At 39.4% G+C, this 25,319-nt stretch overlaps 1 protein-coding gene across 1 annotated transcript in view; it reads left to right on the top strand.

Moving 5' to 3' along the window:
- cntn3a.1 (contactin 3a, tandem duplicate 1) overlaps positions 1 to 25,319 on the top strand; it is a 63,155-nt gene that overhangs the window by 18,952 nt on the left and 18,884 nt on the right. The window contains exons 4-10 of the mRNA XM_070838956.1: positions 1,695 to 1,790; positions 10,952 to 11,155; positions 11,832 to 11,934; positions 12,295 to 12,479; positions 15,461 to 15,600; positions 20,287 to 20,419; positions 23,457 to 23,607. Of these exons, the coding sequence (XP_070695057.1) occupies positions 1,695 to 1,790; positions 10,952 to 11,155; positions 11,832 to 11,934; positions 12,295 to 12,479; positions 15,461 to 15,600; positions 20,287 to 20,419; positions 23,457 to 23,607 (1,012 nt within the window). The remainder of the gene's footprint in view (positions 1 to 1,694; positions 1,791 to 10,951; positions 11,156 to 11,831; positions 11,935 to 12,294; positions 12,480 to 15,460; positions 15,601 to 20,286; positions 20,420 to 23,456; positions 23,608 to 25,319) is intronic.

The following is a 25,319-nucleotide window of genomic DNA, read 5'->3' as shown; positions in this document are numbered from 1 at the left end:
TACATATAATTAGTAATACCTGTGCTTGGAATGCTATAGCGTCTCAAAATGTCTGCTGTAAAAAAGGCACTAACTCTGGTAATCCTTAAGCTTTAATATAGTGCCGTCATCAGGGCAAAATTACCAATACTTACGATCACACGCAAAGCTAATGATATTCACATCAGTCTGAGCTGTAATTTGTTTTTGGTGGTAAGCATATGTTTAATGCTAACCTTTTGATTTAGGATGATGACCATGGTAAACATTATACCTGTCAAAACATCACAGAACAATCACAGCTGCACAGAGCCAATAGTGTGGCTGTATCTGTTGCTTAAGCTCAACATATTTAAATGACGCATATAAAATAAGATGAATATGCTTTGATCAGCCTTATCTCTGCCTCTCTTGGGTTTCGAGTGCTCGTTTGGTAATATCTGTGAGAAATGGCATTTACCATAGCAGTACCAAGTATTGGATATTACAATACCAAGTATTACAGCTTTAAAGCTTCACTAAAGAAATTTGGCTGTAAAAGTGAAATGCGATTGAATTAGGAGTACATCTCGTTTTCTTATATTTCTTCAGTGACTGACAGCACAAACGTTACAGTAAGATATGATGTGAAGCATGACATTACATGACAATTTCTTTTACCAACATTTCTACCATCCAATTTTCACATTCACTTATGAGCTCAAGCACATCTAGAGGGATCTATAGATGGCTCGCTGGCCCAGAGGGACTCTAACTGTGCTGCATCTGTTCATCCACAGAGAGGCTTTACAGAATTGTTACCCATGGATCAGCCAGAGATTTAGAATTGGCTACTGAAGCATCCACAAAATCTGTTTGCACCAAATGTGAAAATAATTTAATGATCCACTAATTGATTTCTGAAGTCATACAGGAGCTTTCCACTAAAACGTTTTTGAAGCAAAACAAAAAATAAAAAAATAAAGCTGCTTTCAATTGTGCTAATGTAATGGTGTTCTGCTAGATGCAATTTTCCATTACTCACAAGGTCTTCAAAGATCACGCACTGCATTCATTATACAGAGGCTCATCCTGCTGTGCTTGTATACAGGAGGTGTCAGTTTTGCATTCTTTCTCCCTGTTTTTGAATTCAGTCTTGATTATGTCATTATATGGCAGCCGCATATTTGGCTGCACCGGCTGCGATATCTCCAAGAGCCACAGCAAGCAAGAAAAGGCGAAATGTTCAAGGATTGCTGTCTCTATTTGCTTTCTCTCAGCAGGTTGTCAACAAGTAATCGTCTCCATACAAATGATGTTTCAGTCTTAGTCATTTAATTGTTGCTGGTCTGTGTGCAGTGGATGAAACACAGAAAGTGATAACAATACGCAGTTCCAATTAAATTCACTCATGTGTGACTTATACTTGAGGAATTGCTTTCTGCTCCAGTCAGAAGTGTTTAGGACTTTACAGCCCTTTGTCTGCATTTATGCAAACAGCATGGGTGTTTCATGGAAATATGCAAAAGTTCTGCATCATATGGCACCGTTAAACTCGGCTCTGAGCTGTTTTCTAACAAGATATGAAATTATTGAGCAACCACAGATATGACTTGTATTGCATTTTCATCTCTGTAAACAACTTGGCATGTCCTATTTGCTTCCTGTGAGCTTATGGCTTTTGTGAAAAGTGAGTTGATTATTTTACTTTATTGCTTTTGTGTTGTTGTAAACAGACTTGGAGAACTTCAAGACCCAGAGAAGAAGTCCAGTGAGGGTTCGTGAAGGTCAAGGAGTGGTGTTATTGTGTGGCCCGCCACCCCACTCTGGAGGTAAATTGGCCTGTTCTGAAGTGTCTTGTCATGTAAAGATTTTTAATCTGCACCTCACACAATCAGTTGTGCTGCCGTTCAACAAATACTCAGTATCAGCGAAGAGTCACTATCAGTTTTACACAGAATCGTCTTCGTGTGGCATCACTCCTCTGATCCCTCATCTACTCCGTGTTTATCTGGACAAAGTTGAAGTCATGTTTGTGCTCTCCCCCTCAGATCTCCTGGCGTTTGTTTGTGTTCTTGAGGTCAGTTGAGTGAATCATTTTTACTTTGGGACACTCTGGCCTGTCCAGCCTGCTTTTCAATGGGGGCGAGGAAAAACTTTGGCATGCAGACTGGAGAGGCTGTCTGTGGCTGGGGCCCTGCCAGGCTGAGTAATAGAGCTGCTCTCTGAAGGTGTTTTGTTTGCTTCTCATCAGCCCTTTGCATCCATGACATTATCAATGGGAGTTAGCTTTCAGCGCTATTAACTCCTACACATGGGTCTTGAGATGGTCTTTATTTTTAGAGATCAGTTTTAAAGACTTTTGTGATTCATAAGCTTAAACCAAATTATCCGTACGTCCTTATAAAATGCTGCGGAAATAAAACATACTGGTATTTCCAGTTGACTGAATGCAGAGCCAGGGTGTAACATGAGGGTTGACGTGTCAAATTCCGATGTGTTATTATTATATTATTATTATTATTATTATTATTATTATTATTATTATTATTATTTTTAAAAGAATTTGTATTTATTAGTTTTTTAATGTATTGCTACAGGTTAAGGCTAGGCAAATAATTATTTATCATAAAACAACTCTTGGTGGAATCATATCATGACAGTTTGATCATACTGTATCATGTAATTTACAGAGTTCTGTCTCCCAAGTTAAAGATTGCAAGCAAATTGAGAAACATTTGAGAAAATTAGAAAAATTAGTTGAAAGTACTGGTTTTTCAATTGTCAAATGAGTTTTGTCTCATTTAATGCATTTGCGTTAAACACAGTGACTTGTACTGATTCAAACTGTATCATCTTATATATAGTTTTACATACATTTGAAATGTATGTTATCATATACTGTACTGTTATGTCTGTCTTATGTGTACAGCGTTTGTTGTGATATCTATTATTGCTCTATCGCTCTTATCGCTATTGCTCAGCCCTAGAAACCAGAAAATGCGTATTTAAAGCTTTTGTTGCTTGGTGCTATGATAACTGAATAATTTAAACTCAAACTATTGTCCGGAGTGATTTTTTTTTTTTGGTCAGCCACTAATTGACGTGCTACTACTGTGTGAAAACATGCTGTTGAGCTGCTGCAATGAGAATAGAATTAGGTGATTTTGTTTTTATCACACAGTCACTCGCAAACCTAACGGTAGGCCTACATTTGTAGTGCTCTGTATATGTTATAATGAGACATCTCACCTTGTGTTGACAAGAAAAGCTTGAACAATGAGCCATATGCTTACGCTTGGCAGCCTGTAATGCCTTTTTTTTTTTTTTTTTTTTTTTTTTAAGACCCATCCCCTGGTGCAAGGTGTCCAAATGCCAACATGCACCTCAGCCAGCTAAAGACAAAGCAGCAGCATTGTCAGGACTGCTGGGCTGTAGTAACGGTGTCATGGCAGTGTCCAAAAATATTCTGAAAGATCTTGGCACAACAATTTAAATTCAAAAGAGGATTCAATATTTGTAGGCAAACAGCACTGATTTAGTCAGGGCAATGTCCCATATGCAAAAATCTCCCTAGTTTCTTTCTAGAAGCTCGATGCACTTGTTGTGAAGGCAACCCTGCAGGCACCACGCTAATGCTTACAATTTGGAAGAGAACGATTGCATCCTTTATGAGTGTATTGATGGGAAGTGTAGCGCTCCCTAGACAACCTTCCGGGTTAAGCAACATTTTAGTGATGAGCACAGAAATGAGTCGACATTGACTGACTTCTCCTTGGATAGATTACATGCGCTAAATCCTTTTGGGAAATTTGCACATATTACGCAAACGGGCTGCTAGTGCTATTTACAAGCCAGTCATAAAAGGGGGAAGATATTCAATAACCAACCATTCATTTATTCACGTGGAAATGTATTGATGTAGTTTAATGAGTCACCTTTAAGTCACCTATGAGTCAAGGAAATCATCTGGATTGTGTGCGTGTTTTATGAATGCTGAGGTCAGTGTAGGTTATACATGTTGGATATACTGTGGCTGTATATTGTAAGCAACTTTAAATGTTTTAGAGAGTTGTTTTATCTGTGTTATCTAGTAGGTGAAGTCACACATAGTGGTGGTACAGGTGTACACAGTGTTTAAAAAAAAAAAAAAATCTATACTGTCGGCAATTGTTTCTATTCAGAGCAAGTAAATGGTTTGTTATATTCACATTTCTATTGTGTGACAACACTCTTGTATTGTTCTCAACAATGAGGGCAGAAAGTATGAATTAAAATGTAATGGAGTGCCAGTTGTTGTTTGCCAACCCGTTTTGAATCAGAATTTAATTAGTTGCCAAACATCCAGTTTTATGTTAGTGACAGGCATCAAAGAAAGTTCTTAAGTAACAAAGGATTTTGTATCATATAGAAGACGAAGGCCAATTGAGGTTTAACTTGTACTGACTTTTTCAAACCTGCAGAATCATTCAGGAGTGCTGCTGCTCAGCTCCTGAGAGGACTGAAAGTGTTCAGTCACCTTGTCCAGAGGTCATAGGGCTCATAATGTGAACACCACGTGTGCATTTTAAAGCACTGAAACACATCTGATGATGAATCCCATTTTATTTATATGAGCAGCAGGTGGGAGCTTCACCCCTATGAGAACCTTCACAGTCTATGTCTCATTTAAAAACCTTTGAAATTCTACTCTAATCGTGTGAATCATCTCCATGCAGCTTTTTCCCACACATGGGGTGTTGCACTTTCAGTTGCACACACTTTTATTTATTTCTTTTGAGGGTGCTTAAATATGTTGTTTTACCTTTTAAGTAACAGATGGTAAAATCAGCAGGGATTTCTATGTTCTTCATCATCTTTTGTTGTGCTATTCCCGTGCTATAAGGGGATTTCAGGACACCATTTTATAGAAATTAGAATTAAAAATTTAACATTTCTGTTTATTTATACGCTTAACATTCAGGATACTCCCACGGCTTCTGATGTTGCACTTTGCTCGAGAACTACAGCTGCTTTGTTCTGACTGCGATCTTGCATATTTGACATCCCACTTCATAGATGTTTACCAAGACATTTTTACCCAAAGACACTGTGGGTAAAAATTTGACTAAATCATTGGAAATTCTGAGAGATCTGGGCTTTGATGTTTTTGTCTTCAGGGAAATGTTAATAGACTTATACAATAATTCTGTTCAATAATTCATGTTCATCTTGTCAGTCATTTGTTACCAAAACTTACTCCTTTTATATTTAGACTCCAAACTCCCTCTGGACGTCCCTCCAACATGACACTGATCATTTGGGACTATAGTCCTGGAGGGGGTGTTGTCAGTAACCAACACTGTTACATTGCACCTGGCCCATATCTGTCACATCCAGTCCAACATGAAGCCTTCACCTGCTCTTAAAAAGGAATAAGTGCATCCACACTAACATAAAATCTGCAAGCCATCTAAATATTTCGTCAGCATCCTTTTTATTGAGATGCAGAGAAAACACAAACATGATAGTTGTGGAATAAATGCTTAATTTCACTACATGATAATATTATGATTTTAGATTTGATAACTGTTGCGCAAAGTTTTGGTTATGCACCCTTGGCAGAAACTTGCCGAATGGGCGCTGTCTGACTACTGATGGAGGACGAGTCAATGACAACGATGAGAAGACCGGCCGCCGCGTCTGCTCAGCAGCCGGGTCTCTCTTCATTCTGTTCACAACTGCTGACTGACAGCTTTTCTCAGCATTTACAATCTAACAAATTAACAATTCGTTTGAATGCCACATATCCATATGCTCATATGAACATAAGCAAAATAACCGTCACAAACTAAATGTTCCCTGCAGCTCATAGTTACTGCTCTATCGTCTCAGAAGGTGTGCTTTGTGCTGTTAGCTCGCTTAATGACAGCCTCTCAGGGTACACAAATTTGAGAGCCATGGCCTTCCACGTTCTTCGGCTCATTAGGTGTGTTTGATAACGCACAACAGTTTGTCGCAGACCCACGGCCTCTAATTTTGGCTGCACTGTTTGCTGTTATTGTGTGACTAACTCACTTGCTTTAGCAATAAGTCTGCCTGTGAATATCATCAGCAAATATAACAAATGCTTGTAAAATAAGTTACATATCCTGTCAGGTGGAACCGTGGCTCCTACAAATAACAAAGACGGTTGGAAATACATCTTTAATACAGTTTACACGAGTGTAAATGCCATAGCCATCAAGTCCTCATAATAAACATCAAGTCAAATACAGCAGCGTAAATAACCGCTGTATATGGTGCGAACAAGTTGTGTATTGTTATTACATGTCATATTTTGTATAACATTTGCCAAAATAAGTATAGCGATATTTTTCTTATCTGTGCTTAAAAGTAGCAATTTTCCTTTATAAGACTTTCCCTAGGAAGTTTTTGAAAAGAAAAACAACCGGGTTAGGGAAAAGACAAGTTGATTAATAAAGTAATGTGAAGTCCTATGTTAACATGCTGTTGAAATAAAAATCATACTATAGACTTTGTATATGAGTGGTGAAATATTATAATTTTGTATGGGTGAATGGCTATTAATTTTTAATCTCAGTCAAATATATTCAGACTGGGTGAGTTTACCCTGCTGGTTTCCACCTATTAGAGAAAAGCAGGCATCCTTTTGTCCAACCGACCACTAACGTATAGACTGTTTTTATTAACACCAGCAGCCCCCTTATCCCTTCGTGTTGTGATGGATCATAGCTGTTCTGTGGAGATGTAGCACATTGCTTAGAATCCATTTGATCCATTTTCTGACAATATTTTCAGCAGCTGTCATCAGAGATTATGCATGTTTATGGAGATGTGCTTAAGGATGAATCATCTCCAATTTTCAAACATTGTTGTTGAAAGGCTAGCTGGGCCATATCTTCTATGGGAATGATCTACCCTGTGTAGGTTTAGTTATATGGACACACAATCACATATACACATGCATCTGCACACTCATCTGTCACATTTTCTTGTCCTTATGCAGCTTTTTTCTTCAAGAGAAATGGGACTGCAGCTAATGATTGTGTTAATTAATGATAATAATAATGGTAATTCTTTTTCATAGTTTTGAAATGTCTTTGTGTTGTCCGACTGACAGATCAAAATCCAAAGTTAGTCGGTTTGATATCACAGAAGAGTAAGAAAACCAGAAAATGTTTACATTTGAGAGGCTGAAACCATTGTTTTTTGCTAAAAAAAAATACTTTGTCAGTTAGTCAAGTAGCCAAATTGCAAAACCGAAAAACTGACTTATTATCTGTTAATCAAGGAATCAAATTATTAATTGTTCAAAGTAAAAAAAAAAAAAGTGAATGTACCAATAGACGGCTTAATTAGTCCTCCGTTGTTTTTAGTGTAACAACCAAATTTTGTCTTAGTTTAGAAGATGACATTTTGATATCTAGTGTGTACAGGTTATGATAAATGAGGTTTGATTTTTAAGGTGGAGAAATCTTGCTGAATCTCATACATGAACAAAGAGGCTATTCAGACTGAAAAAACAATATTACAATATTACATATTGACAAAATCCGGGAAATTGTATGGCTACATTGGAAAGGTATCACAAACACACGAATATGCTCAGACAAACAATGACATGCTCTACTATATCAACAGCATTATGACTGTATTGTTGCACATCTGAAACACAGAAAATCCCGACTTGCATTTGAATAGACTCTCACAGTAATGGAAAAGTGAGAAGCATGCTCTCATAAAGGGTGACAGGGCATAATTCATGATCAGCACAATACAGCCTTAGACAAGGATCTGCCTCATCTCCCCTTTAAAGGATTTCAATATCACATGCATGATTCAGGCAACCATTATTTCATTTTAACAATGCCTCAAAACCCTCAAGACAGCTGCAGGAATTAGTCTGGTGCAGCCAGGATGCTCTAAAACTGTAAGGCCATTTAAAGTCGTGCTTGAAGAAGGACCAAAATATTGTTGAGTATCCGAGTGGAGCTCTGGCGGTGTTGTTCCACTGTACTGTATTTGCATTAGATGTCGGTCTGTGTCATCTTTTGCTCTGAGAGGGTCTGAATGACTGGTTAGTCCAGGCCCTAATGCATCTGACCTCCTTTCACTAATGGAAACGGGCCTTTTAGATTTACTCAAGGCTGAAATCACTTGTTCTCTCTATGCAGTGCATCTAGCCCAAAACAGAGGCTGCTTGCTGGCCAGTACCAACACACATAGCTTGGAGGGATTTTTCCCATATGCGTGACCTAAGCCATTTCACAGAGTGAATTTGTTGTGTGTTATGAATACAGATAGGTAGCTGCTTAATGGCTGTTACTGTCAAGGGAACAGACGTACGAGTACAAACTTTGACACAAGTTGTGCATATACTTTTCTTTGATACAATACACACTGATGCAAAAACCCACTCTGGATTCAGTATGTCCTTGGCCTGTCATGTTCCATTTCTCTTCCCTCCTCTCAGATCATTAAGGGGGAATTGATGCTGCCTGTTCATTATACAAGGGCTAAATGGAACCACAATGAAAATCTGCCACTCATTGTCAGTCATGATTGCATTATTCCATTACCGCCCATCCGCAGAAGGCTCTCAAGTCAAATCATCAAATACAACCATTGGTGCTTTCCACTTCCTATTTCCTGCTTCCTGTTTCTCACCATGAATCTTTAACTAACCAATTAGTAACCTCTTATTTGCTGTTGTTTCAGTTTGTCATGCTCTGCACCTTTGGAAGATATTGTTTCAAAAACAGACATTAATTATACATGCCCTTGTCAGTATGAGAGCTCGGATATATTATTTAGGGGAGAGAGGATATTACATCTGTTCTCTCTGTGGGTTGGATGGATCAAGTCAAGAAGTTATGGTTGAAACAAGTCGTAGAGGCAAGGATGGAGTTAATGGAAACCACAAGAGAGAAAAGAAATCAACTCAGTCTAAGGCATTAAAAGAATATGTTAACATTTTGGGAAATGCGCTTATTTGCTTTCGTAAGCTTAATTAAACATAATTAATTAAACATAAAGACTGGAGATGGGGCAAAACAGCTAGAAAGACTGGCGTCAAATGGGGAAAAAAAATACATTTAATGTACATTATTACATTGAAAAGCAAGAAACATTAACAAAATTGTCCCAAAACGAAGAGACAGGTCACTGTGTGGTCCAACTTTCAATCTCATGTTGTGTTCTCGATTACTAGGTTGGTGTATCCTCTCCCAGTCTGATCCATATGAAAACACCCTCTCTGTACTTGGTAAAAGAGAGCGTCCTCACATGTACATCACAACTTCTCATGGTTCTATGTCACGTCATGATTTGCAAGGTTTGCAGTAATATGTCAAAACCCACACATCCTCTTGCCCCCTAAAGAGCAGAAGTGAAGAATACTGAGTCAGTAGATAAGTGTCCAACTCACATCTCAATTATTCCCTGTACTGTAGTGCAGAGTCATCGCTTAGACAAGTTTTTACCAACAGCCAAGATTGCTTTTGGGACAGGGATGCAATATGGTCCAGAGCAATCTATCCTTGTGTCAATATGTCAAAACACCATCATTCCTTTTTATAATGCTGCTGATTGTTAGTGCAAAGCCTCTCTGACTGCACTCCATTTGGTTGATAGTACTGGGAGTCTTCCAGACGCTTGTTATCATGGATGATGAATAGTCGAGTAGGTGGTACCATACTGAGTAACATGGTCTGTAATACATTGGTTTTATTGCGCATTATACAGTTTTTATGCAGGATCTGCAGCTTAAGGGTTGATTTAAGGTCCTCCGCTGCTACATGACAGCCACAAAGGGAGATGTTTGTCGTTGTATTACTATAAGTCATAAATCCCAAGAAGAGGAGCAAAAAAAAAAAAAAAAGGTAGATGAAGTAAAAGATATGAAATGAAATAAAACAGACTATAAATTTAGTGATGCAATGGTAATTCAATTATACACTTTGGCTGTTTTAAGTTTAATTTTCACTGGGTGTTTCCTTAATACAAATGTAACACTGCTCTCACATCTACATGGAAATCATGCCAGCACAACCACAGCTCTTGGCCATCGCCAGAACAAAAACCTCACTATATTAAAAAAAATGCAAAGGACTGCTTTAGTAAGGCTGTGCCACTTTAGGTACTGAAGAGAAGATGAAATATAAAGGCTGGTTTGAGTACTACATCCACGTGTTGAAAGGCTTATCATGTGCCAAAACACTGAAAAGTACTCTGGAAAGTTATCATTACAACAGCCAATTTTTCCCCTTGGCAATGATCGCTCGTTGTTATGTCAGTGCAGTCGGATAATGTTGCAACAAAAGTTGAGACACATTCATCCGTTTTGCCAGACAACCTTGCATTTTTTTCTACCAGACCTCTGCTTCTGGACCCCCACCATACAAACGCAGTGGCCTCGCTGTACTGAATGAGCAGCTGTTTTTGATGCACTGAGGCTGTCAGTGTGAACATGGCATTATCCCAGTGTCACTGAGCAGCGCCACTGGAGCAAACAGGACTTAAAAGCCTTGCTCAAGGGTGCTTAATTGGTTTTAAGAAAGGAACAAGTGCTGGTCATTAAATCACCACCCCATTTCTCATTTTTCCAACCAACCTTTAAGTCTTGCATGCCACGACAGAAAAGTCCTCAACATTCCTGCTGTGAATATAAATATCTACTTCCCTGAAAAGCCATCATCCATACTGAGCATCATCACTGCCACACGGTGAACCTGTAAAACTTTTTATCATATTAAAGGCATTTATCCAACAGTGAGGAAGAGTTATTGCTCTTCAATTATAAATTGTGTTTTTAATCATGGAAGGCTGGCACTCAGTCCAGTCCACTAATTGCTTTATCCCTGAAGACATCCACTCACACTGAAGCGATGAGACTGCCGATGAAACACGAGTTATATGTACATGGATATAAATACAGTATGTGTTTTTGACTTTGCCTTGAATGTCTCACATTCCTGACTTTTATTCACAGAACTTACCTTCACATGGATCTTCAACGAGTACCCATCATTCGTCAGCCAAGACACTCGAAGATTTGTGTCCCAGAAGACAGGAAACCTGTACATCGCCAAAGTAGAACCCTCTGATGTGGGCAACTACACTTGTGTAGTTACCAACACAGTCACCAAAAGCAGTGTTCAAGGACCGCCAACTCCCCTAGTGCTCCGGGTCGATGGTACGAGAGTTTCACCACACTTACACCACATGAAGTACACAGTAGGGGCAGGCTGATAAATTGTTTCAGAATCAAAATTTGAGGCAGTGCAACTTTCAACTTGCAGGTGCAGCGACTTTAATGGGCAGTAGCTTGACAAGTTCACAAGCTTTAAGAGGTGAAAGTTTTGGCTGGTGGCCATCGATTTTAGCAGCTGCCAGCTAACCATTGCCAGCAAATTTAATCATTGCAGCTTATTTAAGTCAGCCACTTGACTAACAAAGTGAAACTTCTTGCTGTTGTCTCGTTAGTGTGTTGGCTATATATATATATTTATTTCCAGACAAAGATGATTTTGCAAAAAAAGACAGTACTCTGGGTTGTTATGAAATTTTAAAAGGTAGAAAGTAGACTGTTTCCGGTGATGTAGGCCACCAAAACAAGGCTGCATTGTCACTGATAGAAAATAATTGCTTAATAGTGGTGTGAAAAATCCTAAAAAGATATTTTCCCCTAAGCCCATGGACACAGTATAGTTGTCAAAGAAATACGGTTAAAATGTCTTTTAGCTAACACAGTCAGGACCTACACATTGTTTTTATTTTGTTTCTTTGTGACCTTTTCGAGCCTTGAGCTGAGAGAAATCCCTTCAGACATAAGTGGCGTCATTTTTGTCTGTTTTTCTTTGCAATTCCAGGTGTGATGGGCGAATACGAGCCAAAGATCGAAGTACAGTTCCCTGAAGTTGTCCCTGTCGCTAAGAGCTCAACTGTCAAACTGGAATGTTTTGCACTTGGAAAGTATGTCCCACTGTGTATCATTATACCACAGTCATAACTCCACCATTATTTGTTTACTGTACCAGTCTGAGCTGCGTGGTAATGTGTGAGGACTCAGTGAAGTGATTTTGAGAGCAGAGGATTTCACATTTTAATGACTCCTCTTTGTGCTGTTCACCCAGAATACACAGAGAAGAAACACTCATCAGTTAATGTTTCAGATTAATTAAACATTGAGATGCTGCATAATTGTTTTCCAGTATTCGTTGGTGTCATAGATGTCTCTCCAACTAAGCTAAATACCAAGATAAAACAATCTTCTCAAAATATTTTTCATTTTGTGTCCTTGCTTTGTGTTATTTTTTTTTTCCATTTCTCTAGCCCAGTGCCAACTATCAGCTGGAGAAGAGTGGATGGAGCCTCTTTTGGCAGGAAGGTGGACATAAATAAAGCCAGCGGAGTTTTAGAGATCCCTTACTTCCAGCAGGAGGATGTGGGGATATATGAATGTGTGGCTGAAAACAGCAGAGGAAGAAACTCGGTTAAGGGAAAGCTGTCTTTCTATGGTGAGTAGGAGGATGGTTTCGCTGACTTTGATCTAAAACTTACCTTACTTTACAATTCTTGTCTTGGGAACAAAACATATCTTATGCCTTCAACCTGTCAGGCCTCTTCCTAACATATCATGTACAATTTTATACTTTTACCAAATCTTTTACCCATTGACTCATAGCCTCAAGGGTTCGCTGCTACTGAGCCTCATTGAAACTCTTGCAGAATAAAAGTGTAGCTTTGGTGTGAGTCTAACAAAAACTTTAATTTGTTGTCACGCAATCTGTAGTTTTTATTAGAAACCATATATAACTGCATCATATAGTGGAGAGTGGTAATAAATTAACCTATTACCAGTAGTTCATTCCTGACAAGCTCTTTATTGTGCCAGCGGCTAACACAGAGCTGTAGCGCACACAGATTTATACCACCTCTCATGGAGGGGTGATTTTTCCCTCACCAACACTGGACTTATCGGCCATATTCTGAAAAAGCTTTTAATGGCCCTTGATGAAGGATTTTTATGGTTTCACTCTCCATTATTTTGCAGTTTATGCATTGATGATGTCTGTCTATGAGGCCCTGTAGGGATATGCTTGACTGAAATCATCAAATCCAGATTTTTCTTTCCTGTGAAGGAGGATGCCTTTGATATGATAATACTGAGTTTTTTTGCGGCACCTGTGGGTAAGATGAAATGTTCACAGTACCTGTAGGTAGGCTGAGGATTAACCATGCCTTGCTTTAAAGAGAAGTGCCTGTTCATAGAGCAGTATAGCATCAGAGCACTGGGCCTAGATGACTTAGAGGTCCTAAAACAATGGAAAATGGTAAGATTATGTCACGATCATTTCGTAAACAAGGTCATAACTTTTCAACAACTTGTAGCTATCTTGATACTATGCTGCATGGCCACTGCACATTTTCTCTGCTGCAGCTGTGTTGAAGTCATGTTTCTCCTTGTAAGATTTAAGTCCTGTCTCATCTCAAAGCCTCACAGACTGGCCGGCCGCCAGGTGATAAAAATCTGTAATCTCATTTTAAACTCCCATAGACGCGAGCTTGTGGGACATCCATCAACTCAATAGAAGAAAAGGAGAATCAATATGGGGATGTGGTGTTTGCGACACCCAACCAATGAGAGCGCAGGAACAATAAGGGGTGGCCTCTCTTTCGATTTCCCACTTAATTGTCCTTCTGTAGTTCTACGGGATTTATGAAATTAGATCATGCTTTAACAGTTGACTGCATCTGAATGGGCTCACACACAATCAGATTGACTTTGCATAGAAGCGCTTGCATCATGTCTTCCCGTCCATTATGTTATCTCTGATTGTCTAATTTATAATATTGTTAACAAGACGTCATGTACTATTTGTTTCTTTATAATGATGTATTTTCAATTCAGCTCGCTCATTGCAGAAAATATTTATTATGCAATTTCTTCTCATAAATATAAAGTATAAAGAGAGAGTGTTTCTTGATAACGAAATATTATCTCAATTCTCATATGGGGCTGCCAAACACTGTACGGGTTTTAAATATTACTTGAATGAGACAGAACTTATTCTTACCAAGTAAAATGCACTTAAGGCAATGTATGCAGTGCTGACTACCAAAGATAGGAAATACAAAGAGAAATAATCAGCAACAACACCTTTCATTTTGAATCACACTGTTGTTGTCTTTTACGCTTCCAGACATGTTTTTCTGTCATCTAATGGTTTCATGATTTTGCCTTCGAAGTTGGTAGGAACACGTTTTTCTTTTCCAACCGTTCTTAACAGGATATGACAGTCAACGTCCATCCAAAACAGACCTCACAGACTGATTTTGACAGATTCACACATAACACTAGTAGCCACATTATGACCTAATGATAGGAAAGTCTGTATTTTGTGTGGAAAACCCTTGATTTAAGTCCCCATGTGTGAGTTAGTTAGTTGCCCTGCTAAAATGTCCTTGACACTGAATGTACCACTGATACCGTTCCAGCTACAACTGTATTGCCATGTACCTGGAGAAAGACAAGATAAAAGGCTATTTCAATCAAGAGAAATTAATTGCATTATCCATCCGTTATCTATGCTGGTGGGGGGCTGGGGTTAATCCCAGCTGAGATTGGGTGAGGGGCGGGGTATACCCTAGACTGGGCACCAGTCAGTCATTCTCATTCACATTCACACCTACGGGCAATTTAGAGTCACCAATTAACGTACATATTTTTGGACTGTGGGAGGAAGCCAGAGTACCTGGTGAGAACCTGGAACCCTCTGACTGTGAGTGCTGAACACTATGCCACCCTAATTGCATTATTGTTATTATATATATTAGACTGACTCAACTGCCCTGCTCTCCTTGACCCTGACAGGACGTCCTGTATTTATGTGGGTGCTTCACAAGGTCCATAAATCTCCTTACACTGTCGCCAGAGATAAGGTGTTAGTCATTTATGTGACACCAGGAACCACCATCATAAATATAGCGGCATTTTCTTTGTGGATTTCAGATGTTCCGAAAAGACAAAAAGGAGCATAAACTGTGTTATTAACTGCACTGCTAAAAAAAAGAATTACAACCCTTCCATTGTGAGCATCTGAAGAAATATAAAACGGTCTGTAAACCTGATTCTTGTAAAAAAAAAAGAGAAAAATCTGCTTCAGAATAGCTAATTCAAGATGATTATAGAAAGGTCCAGTAGTTCATGGTTTAGTGAATGATCGACACAGTGATTGAGCTGAACCATTCACTATTGATCCTTTCTCATATCAAGCTTATACAGTTGTATTTATTTATATATTTTTGAAGTAGAGGTTGGCTTTGTGTTAATTGGATGTGGATTTATGATTTGTGCCCTTGGATGCTTCTTTAATGAACTAATTGCCTGCATGGTTGGTTCATTGATTTATTCTAAAACTGCTGCGCACTGGTAATGCTCAAGCATTTGTGTAGCGTTAAAGAGTTCATTTACAGTATGCGGTGTGTGACTTCACAGCTGCACCTCACTTGACTGAGAAGCCTGAGGATGTTCAGAAAACCATTGATGACACTCTGGTGTGGGAATGCAAAGCCAGCGCCAAACCCAAACCTTCATACCGCTGGCTGAAGAATGGAGGGCCTCTGGACCCCATGGAGGTAAGAGAGTTTTTTTTTTATTGCTTTCAATGAAGAAAACGGTGATATGAACAACATAAGTATGAGAATCATCCACAGATTTCCCCACTACTATGCAGCAGGAAGCCAGCCAAGAGTGTCCACTAGAATATTTCATATTGTAGAGTCAAATAATGAAGAATAATTGAAAGAATTATTTAATATTGAGTGTATTTCCAAACCAGAAAACGAGTTCAAATTATTGCTGTGCAACTGGCAAAGCATCACCCCTGACTTTTGTTCCAACTGCAATATTTTGCCTGAACAATGGGCCCTTGTTTACCACTTCATCGTTCTCATTCACATTTTAACCAGAAATCTCCTTGTCAGTCCCCATACAAATAGATTTACCTTATGTAAATTGCACATCTGGATCGGGAGACCTGTGCTTGTTATAAGAAAATTAAGTAAGGGAAAAATTCCGGCCTGGCGGACAACACAGATATATTCTGTTATTTTGCGCTCTTCAATTTTAATAAACACCCAATCTTATGAATGTGTGCAACATTCGTTTGACAGCAAACACAGTAAGGCTGCTGAAAGCTGCCATGTTCAGTCTAACAGGCTTGTATTTAAATGATATTCTACTTGTTAGCAATATGTCAATATTATTTTCAGTATAACAGCCCCAAGGCAGTTGAGTTTGTGGAGATACATGATTTAGTGTGAAAGATAAAAGATGATGAGATTACAGTAGATTCAGGACCATCTTTCTTAGAGGATGCACTGTGTGTTACTGCACTGTTTTTTGGATTCATTTTGCTTAGAAGCAAATAATGGTTCCAAATCATAGGGTTGTACTTGGCAAGAACATGTCACTTTGAAGTGGCTGAATTTGCTAGAGACTAAATTTGGCATCAAAAGTGTGTATATGTGGTGGGGGAGGGTGTTTATATGTGTTTTGCAAAGAAGCCAAAGTGATACAATTTTCTTCCTGTCATCAACCAGGGACTCTTTTGACAATTTAGTGCTCAATCTCTCCTATCTGCTCATCTCAATTTTATCATTAACTCTCTTCTCCCTGTGGAGGGTGAGAAATGCCTTATCCTCCAAAATACATTTCACATTTAGGCAATTTGCCTTGTTTTGTGTTATTGTACTGCTGGAGTGTGTGCTTTCTGCCTAAAAAGAGCGGCTCCTGTGAATCACAGTCACTGATAATGTCAGTGTTTTGGATTGGGTAATGAGCCCAAAACCAGACCGTTGCTGTTTTGTTGAACATGTCTTTAAAGGGGGCAGGTGGGTTTAGTTTTTTTTCCCAACTTGGATTGAGAGCTGAGATAATATCTGAAATCTGGGGCACTCTAAATAGAAAGATGAATCACAATGCACGTCCAGTGAAGAAGATTACAGAGTTTTGCACTCAAAATGGTTTGCTATTATGACGCAGAAGTAATTATCTACAAATCATTAATGCGCAGCAAGTCAGATTTTAATCTGTATAAATAGGGAAAATTGTCATGAACCTTTCCTCTCTCTGTCATTTGTGGCCATCATGTCATTTGTTAATTTTGAAGGGCCGACAAAAGTCACTTCCTCTATTTGCCACACATCCTTAACCACAGGAAACTCTTATCACTCCACCTGTGCATCTCAAGTATTGATTTGTAAATAACATTGTGAAAATTTCTTTGGCGGGTGGCCAAGGTAACATATTCTCTGTACATGCGGCTATATTAATGAGGTGGGGTGTTACCATTTTCAAAATGCCACCGTCTACAGTGGCAACAGTAAATCAATTTCCAAACCCAAAGGTCAGCAATGTAGAGTGAGAGGGAGAAAGAGAGGAAGGCCAAAGGGGCCATTTGTTATTCCTCATTAGAATGGATCAGTCCTCCGCTCCTTCTCTCTCTCTTTATCTCAGCATCTCTGGTGCTCTCTCTCCCTTTCTTACGCTCTCTCTCAAGCTTTTATCCTCCTACTTTTCCCTCCCCCTCGCCACCTCATTTTGGGCCCCCTCCAAGGGATTTAAATGGCGCAGAGGAGGGCTGTCACTTTAAAATGTCACAACGGTGAAACAAGGACCCACTCACGCATATAGTTTTCCACTCCACCACCAGCTTGCCTTTTAGTTACATACACGAGTGTATGTTTTTGAGATTTTTCTACCTTCGACATCCAAAGTCAGGGACCTGCTTTCTGATGTGTTACTGTTGTTCTAACCTACATTCAGTGCACCTACTGCAATCAGGAATAGGATCATTACATCACCCGAGCATCGATGATTTGCCTCTTCACAGCTCAACTTGAAGCAGTGCTGATATCAGAGAAGAGTCAAGCATAATTAATGATATCCATAAAGTAGATGAATGCCACCATTTGTCTCTAGTGCTAAAGAGATTGTGATAGAACCACTACTGAGTCTCTGCGGAGTTTTTTTTTTTTTTTTTTTTTTTTCTTTTTACCGGGGTAGTGGGTACAGAATAGTGTAGTGTGGCACCAACCCATGCACTTACACAGATCTCTTTCATCTCTTTCACCCCCCTGGGCTTGCACTGTGTAACCCAAAAAGGACCATCTATCGTCTATTCAAAGTCAGGCTCTCTCTGTCTTGCTCTCTCTCTCTCTCTATCATCCTTTTCCCCTTGAACACACATATAAGCAGCCATTCCTGGCCAAAAATCCAGTGTCTTGCTGTGTTCCACTTGGAAACTGCTGAATCCATCCTCACCCAGGACCCCCTCTGGCGGTGGCTTTAGCGCCAGGTCAGCCGTGTGTCCATCGTGTGACAGGGACTCAGAAACAGCCCTATTTGAAGATCCTCAGCAGTATCACTGACTGATGTTAAGGGACAGTCCTTGTCTTTTCAAGTGGCAGCGCTGTAATGATTCCAGACGACAGACAGACTGGCGGCAGGACCCTCTGGACTACTTTGTCAGTGACATTAAAAGGCCCAGCTACACTCAATGGGAAAGATCAAGGACAAGAACAATGAGTGCTGCCACACTTAAATTGACACAACTATAAAAAGGGAGCAGAAAGTGGTGCCAAACCTTGTAAAGGTCAAAAGGAGCAGTAGGAAGAGAAGAACTTTGTTCAGGTGTTGTGTATCTCTACTAGGGTAGGCGTTTTTTAAAATTGCATGTATTTATCTTTGAACAAATAGCATCACATGCCAAGGTTCTCTTTGCAACCTAACACCATGATACTTGGAGGAGTACAACATAGCCCACAAGCTGCAGTTTCTTCCTAACTGTTTCCTCAGAGGTTTGATTTCAACCACCGTTTGATAATGTCTCAGTGCTATGTTAAGCAGAGGGGAGTTACATCTAGTCACCACGGGCCTATTAAGACCACAGAAAATTAGCAGTGTTTCAATTATCAACCCCCTAGAGGAGAGAAAAAGTGTGGCTAAAGCTTGAATTAGATCAGGCCATTCATCAGAATGAACACAGTTGCCATTGTGGTACTTAAAATGTCCATATATAGCCCTAATTACCCACCTCAAAGCGGTTTTAGTCCAGCATTCCTGTAGCACACCTAGTATATGATACTGTTATGACACTAATTGGACTTAGTTCTCCTTAAAAATATCTTTCTTAAATCAAAACACTAAATATCATCCACAGTTCGTGGTCAACAAAAAATGATGTTACTATGTTTTAATGGTTGCTGACTTAACATTACCATATTGACCATACATCTAAGGTTAATCTAAATCAAGGTGTTTCTGGTATATAATACGGGTACAGGTAATACAGATAATATAATATCTAATATATAAACAGGTGTCAGTACTTCTAGGGATTAATGTCACCCACTTGAGTCTCTCAGACAGCATTTTAAGGGCCAGAATAGCTCATGTGAATCTGAGGTCAGTTTCTATAACCTGTCTTTTTCAACAGAGACCGATTAAAGTTATCCCACAGCTCCATGAATCAATATTTTTATTGTAACAATGGATCAAAACACTGCATGTAACGTGAAAGGTGCCACTTTAGTGACAAGAGCACAGAGAATTATCATCCATTGTGCACTACCTTCGCAGCAACAGCAGACAGACACAGTTAGATACCCAGATATCTTTCTCAAGAGTTATTAGAGACCCCTCTAAAACATAATCATTCTAATAGTGCTAACAATGCTAATGGGATCTGGGACCAGGGCAATCTGTGTGAGAACCTGAACGGTGGGCAACACATCACCGAATGGGTGCGATATGAGTAACCTTTATTTTTCTTGCTTATTTTCATGCTCATTGGCTAACAGACATGATGAGATTTACTCCTTGGGTATCGAAATTTTGGTACCAGATGACTCAGTTGGTGCCATAAAAGTATTGAAGTTTGTTGCCCAAACCTATCCCACATGTCCCTACAAACATCAATTATGCAGCTTTAAGCATTAGATGGACACAAAATGGAGAGACAATATGATTTCTGAAAATAGTACTTTCATTACATACTGATGAACCAAGGGCCAGAGTATATTAAGGGGCATGCAACAGTCCCAGCACATGGGAGGTCCTTATTGGATAGAAACCTAAGGCTGTACTGGGGCGTATTTTTCCACCACAGGCATCCACTCAAGCCTCCTGCTGACTGTTCACCTTGTCTAAACCTGTTTAGTGTTTGCTGTCAGGTTAGCACAACAGCTTTCGTTTTGAATCATGCGTTGTTAAATGTGTATTCCTGCATGCGTGTGTGTTGTGTATGCCTGTGTCTTGAGCAGGACAGGGTCCAGGTGAATAATGGAGTGTTGACCATCAGTAGCTTGAATATGGACGACATCGGCATGTACCAGTGCGTGGCAGAGAACAAGCATGGCCGAATCTTCTCCAACGCTGAACTCCGAGTCATAGGTAAGACCAAACACGCAACACTTTGTTGATTTCTGTAAATATATTCAGTGGACTTGTTGCCGTGCCATCTCTTTAATCGGTGTTACATGGCACAAGATAGACACTTCAATTTGGCAAGATGATTATGTGCAAAAGCTGCCAAAATGAATACGATACCCATCAGCCTGATGGGGGCGCTATAATTAAAGGTCATATCTTCTGCTCCCACAGTCATATTGGCAGAACATTTTCTACCCAAGTCTGCAATTTTGCTTGCTGGATCACCAATATAATTGTACAGGCGTATTTTCCCCAAATGCTTAATTTCAATTTTGACATGATATTTTCTTTCTCATTTTCTTGTATGAACAACATTTCGAAAGAAAAAAAGGCTGTACACTGTGACACATCTGAAGGATAAGCTCAACCTCCCCCTTCTGTTTAAATGAAACCTGAGCTCATAAAAACCTACCTGTGTTTCTGTTATTGCCTTTGTGTTGTGCAGTAATGAGGAAAAAAGGATTTATGTCTGCAGTTCTTTTGCCAGCAGTTTACCCAAAAGTGCACCCCAGTTCTGCTCTCATAACCAAGTGACCACATTGAATGTTGGTCATCTCTCAGTTGTACCTGTGTGCACAGAGAACAGCACAGGATGAGAACGACATTTGTTAGTTAATGTGATATTATTTCAGATTGTTCTCTTTAACCAAGTATTGCTGTGTTCAGCATTATATATAACATTTAATGTTACATTTTCTTTTCTGATTTTAAAGGCATTGTTATTGCAGATCTGATTCTCTTCACTTATTAGAAATAACTTTTATATATATATATATACATAAGTAATATTTCTAGACCTACTAAAAAAAATTAATGAAAGTCTTATATTGCACCTGTGTCTGTCTGTTGTGAAGGGAATGAAATGTGTTGGTTACTAACTGTAGAAGCAACTTAATTATGAGATCAATTACATGTCAAAGTGTAGATAACTGGCACAGATAGGTGGACTCAAAAACAAATGTCAACACAAAGCATGTAGCATTTAAGTTAAATAAGTTTGAGGATTGAAAAATGTCAAAATGCAGACAGGTTGTTGGCAACAGACACTGCTGATAACATGTCAGGCTACCATGCTGCATTATAACTATCTGGGCAGGAAGAGTTGTGAATTTACTCTATATTTTCCCTAAATACATCCAGGCATGAGCTTCAATATATCTGGCTTACTATTTTAGTAAGTCAAGTGCAAACTTCATTTCCTTATGAGCTATATTTGATGTATTTTTATATAAGCATATAATGAAAAACATTCTTTAGGCACTGAAAACTTTTATGTAGCACTTTGAAACACTGGTAAAAGAAAGAAGTCTCTGTCAAACCCACTTCACTTTCTGACACAGCAGCTTCAGATGCTTGTGTTTGGAGTATGAGTAGGTTTTAATGACTGCACTGCAGGAGTGTGGGTCTCTAGCAGATCAGTAAGTGCAGTAGTGAAAAGCCTGTACATCACAAACAACTTTAGACTTACACCGCAAAGTAATATGAAACCACATTTTACCCACTTAAAGATTTACTAAGTGAGCACCTCCTCACAATGATATCCTGTTCTGTATTAGAGGTCACTCATCCGGTAGTCGCATCCTGCGCTTCTTCATTACACTATAATCTTGCAACAATATTTGTACAGTAAATCCTAATTTAACAGTAGAATGTAGTATTACAAACAACATGATGTATACAGACACTACAGGTAAGGCTGCACTTATCAATTTCTTTCTTTCTTTCTTTATTGATCAATTTAGCAATTATTTTACACATTCACTGATTAATAATTTTGTCTACAAGATGTCAGAAAATTGTGAAAAAGGCTCATCACAATAATTCAGATCCTAAGGTGATACCTTGAAGAGTCTAAAGTCTAAAATCCATCATTTAAGCAGATACATGAATAGATTATATAATGAAGTATGATTATGAAAATGGTTGAGTATTTTTTGTCCAACTAATCAATTAATCTAATCCAATAATTTACTTTGATGTATAGTTTTAGTAGTATTATTATAATTGTGTCATGGATGTTAAACTATTCTAATTTCCATCCTTTCACCATCGTGATATGATGGTGTTTATTTCATGCAGTAGCAAAAACATAACTCAAAAACAATAAATGAGAGGATTATTATTTGATTCGTGTGTTCCTGCTAAAGACTGCTCTGTTTGAAATTTTTGTGGTACATTGCTACATTCATTTAATATACATGAGCATAAAACTGATTTTTAGAGAAGCTAGAACTCCTCCAACGCAGGCTTTAAGATACGAGTTCCCATAAATCCCACCCGTGTGTCGTGAAAAGAAAAGTATGACAAATGTCTGTCGTGCTGATAGAGGAAACGCTGGCATTTCACACTTAATGTCAAGAAATAATTGTGAGGTGCGACGCGAGTATAAATGCACATGTATCATTGGGTGTACTGTTGTGTGTGCGCGTGCACCCGCATGTGTTGGCAGGTGCTCAGCCATGTCACTGGCGCCAGGCTGCGTGCTCACTTTGAAAAGCTTTCTGCTGAGTCGGTGCGCATACAAAACAGCTCCAGACGACGGCGCCTTAGTAATTAAGGCCTAAAGGAGCAGCAACAAAGCCTCCCTCTCATTTTACATTCTCTCATTTTTGCTTCGGAGCCTCACAGCGTAATTCTTAATGCATAATGCCTTCCTAAGGAAAAATCTACCTTCTTTCGAATAAAATGTCTTCTTAAAAATGATGCGCCGTGTCTGCTGTCCTGCATGTGTGTGCGAGTCTGATCTGTGTGTGTGCAAACATGCATACAGTATATGTGTGGAGACAGAAAAGGATGAGAGAGCTGACCTACCTAATGGAAGGAGTGACCTACATGTTTTTAGGATGCACCTCCGCTCTTACTCTCGCTCCCTCAATAGCTCCACTCCTTTTGCTCCTATGTCTCCACAGGCAGCAAATTAAACCTTGTCTCTGTTTTGTCTCCTTCTGTCATCTCCTTCACAACACTAACATCCTTCTCTTTCCACTCTTCCTAACAGCAATCGCTCCAGACTTCACCCAGAACTTGCTGAAGGGCCAAACTCTGGCCCGACAGGGTGGTGATGTACTGATCGAATGCAAGCCCAGGATGTCTCCTCGGGGTGTGATTTCTTGGAGAAAAGGGAAGGAAGCCTTGAGGGAGAGCCACAGGTACTATGTTTCTTTGTGTGGAGCAGTGTGCGCAGTGTGTATGGGACCATTGTTTAGTTTGTCGGATTTACTTGCAGAATAGTATTTCATCGACTTGTTATTTTATTTTTCCCTACTTGATATTCATGGTGACAAACTGCAAAGAACAGAACCACAGTGTGACACAATACAATTTGAATTGCATAACACGTTCTGCACTCCACCACTTTCTACCCGCTATCTACATTTCTTTCCTGAACTCCATTGTACTTTGCTCTCCTGGCTGTGCTCATGGCTGGTTTCTGCACTGTTTACTTGAGGTAATTGGCCGTTCGTAGACTGCGGCATTTGGATCGATGCACTGATCCATCAGCTCATTAGCAGCATGTAAGGCCTGGAGGGTCGTTAGAGCACAAGGCAGATGATGATCCAGGCTACCATCGAGACATGGAAGAAGCAGGTGAAATCCCCAAAAGGACTGATCAATGGCTAGCCGTTGAACAACTCGCATTCTCGTGTGATAGTGGTGGTGACACCAGGGGAACTAGCTGGACGGCTTGTTTTATTAGAAATCAGGTTAAGTACAGATCGATGCAATACCTGCATGTGCTAGTGAGGAGAAGAAAAAGGCAAAACAAATGTTAATCAGACAAGAGAAACCAGTTCTTTTGTTCTGTTTCTTCTCACATGGCAGCGATCAGGGACATATGCAAATATGGTAGAGGGCAGTTTTATACAGCATGGCCTTCATATCAATGTCCATTGCTAGAAGTGAGCTGGACATTATGTTCTCTGTCACCGGCACAAAAAGGCAATCACAGGAAACCTGTACTTATACGTCTTAATCCTCTGACATGTCACCATTTGATGATATTTGCACTGTTGCAGTTGTTACAAGCTTGAAACATTCATTAGATTAAATTGGGAGGAACCAAAACACCCTGATGTGCTATTGCAGATTTAATCGTGATTCTGTCAGGAAAGGCACAAAACAAACTTTGATATTTCTCTTGTTTGTTTGTTTTTTGTACAGAACCATTAACTTTCAGGTGCGCTTTCATAATTTCTCATTGTGAACACAGTGTGGTCCACACAAATCACTCAGTGATAGATTTCCACTTCCTGTTTGATAACATCTTTATTTTGTGCTGAAATGCACCAGCAGGAGGGAAAGCACACCTGCCGGCACATGCGGTGAAGGAGTGGGGGTCCAGATTTCTTATTTGATATGGGATTAATTGTTCAACTGGCTCAGCACCTTTTCCACACCCAACCACTGGGATATCCGTCCTCACCACAGTAGGATCGCAGCAGATTCAGTCATGTCTCACCTTCCCCTGTCAGAGAGTATGCTGGGGAAACTAAAGGTGCAGTTTGATAGTTAATACTGATGCCAGGCTGAGACATCTTGGTTACAGGAAGAGAGATGTTTTTATTTGAGGGTGAGCAGCAGAATCAGCACCAAGATTATGTGTTGCAAACGCATGCTGAATGTTGGACCCAGCTTGCAGATTTATCATCCTCTTAAGTATTGAAAGGAAAATGCATCCATACCGCAATGTGCAATATCAATCGCGGCCATAAAGGCGAGATTTCCCATTTGAGATTTAACGTTACTGCCTCGTCCTGAAGTAGGTGAGCTGCATACAAGATGTTAGGCTTTGACATTATTGCAGGATTTCTCTCAGACCTATTCCCCTGTTCCTGGCTTGTTAGCATTTACTTTCCTCCAT

The sequence above is a fragment of the Pempheris klunzingeri genome, chromosome 11 (genome assembly GCF_042242105.1).
Source record: "Pempheris klunzingeri isolate RE-2024b chromosome 11, fPemKlu1.hap1, whole genome shotgun sequence".
In the NCBI taxonomy this organism is placed as follows: Eukaryota; Metazoa; Chordata; class Actinopteri; order Acropomatiformes; family Pempheridae; genus Pempheris; species Pempheris klunzingeri.
Note: the sequence above shows the minus strand (reverse complement) of the source record. Positions and strands in the feature narration are given on the sequence as shown.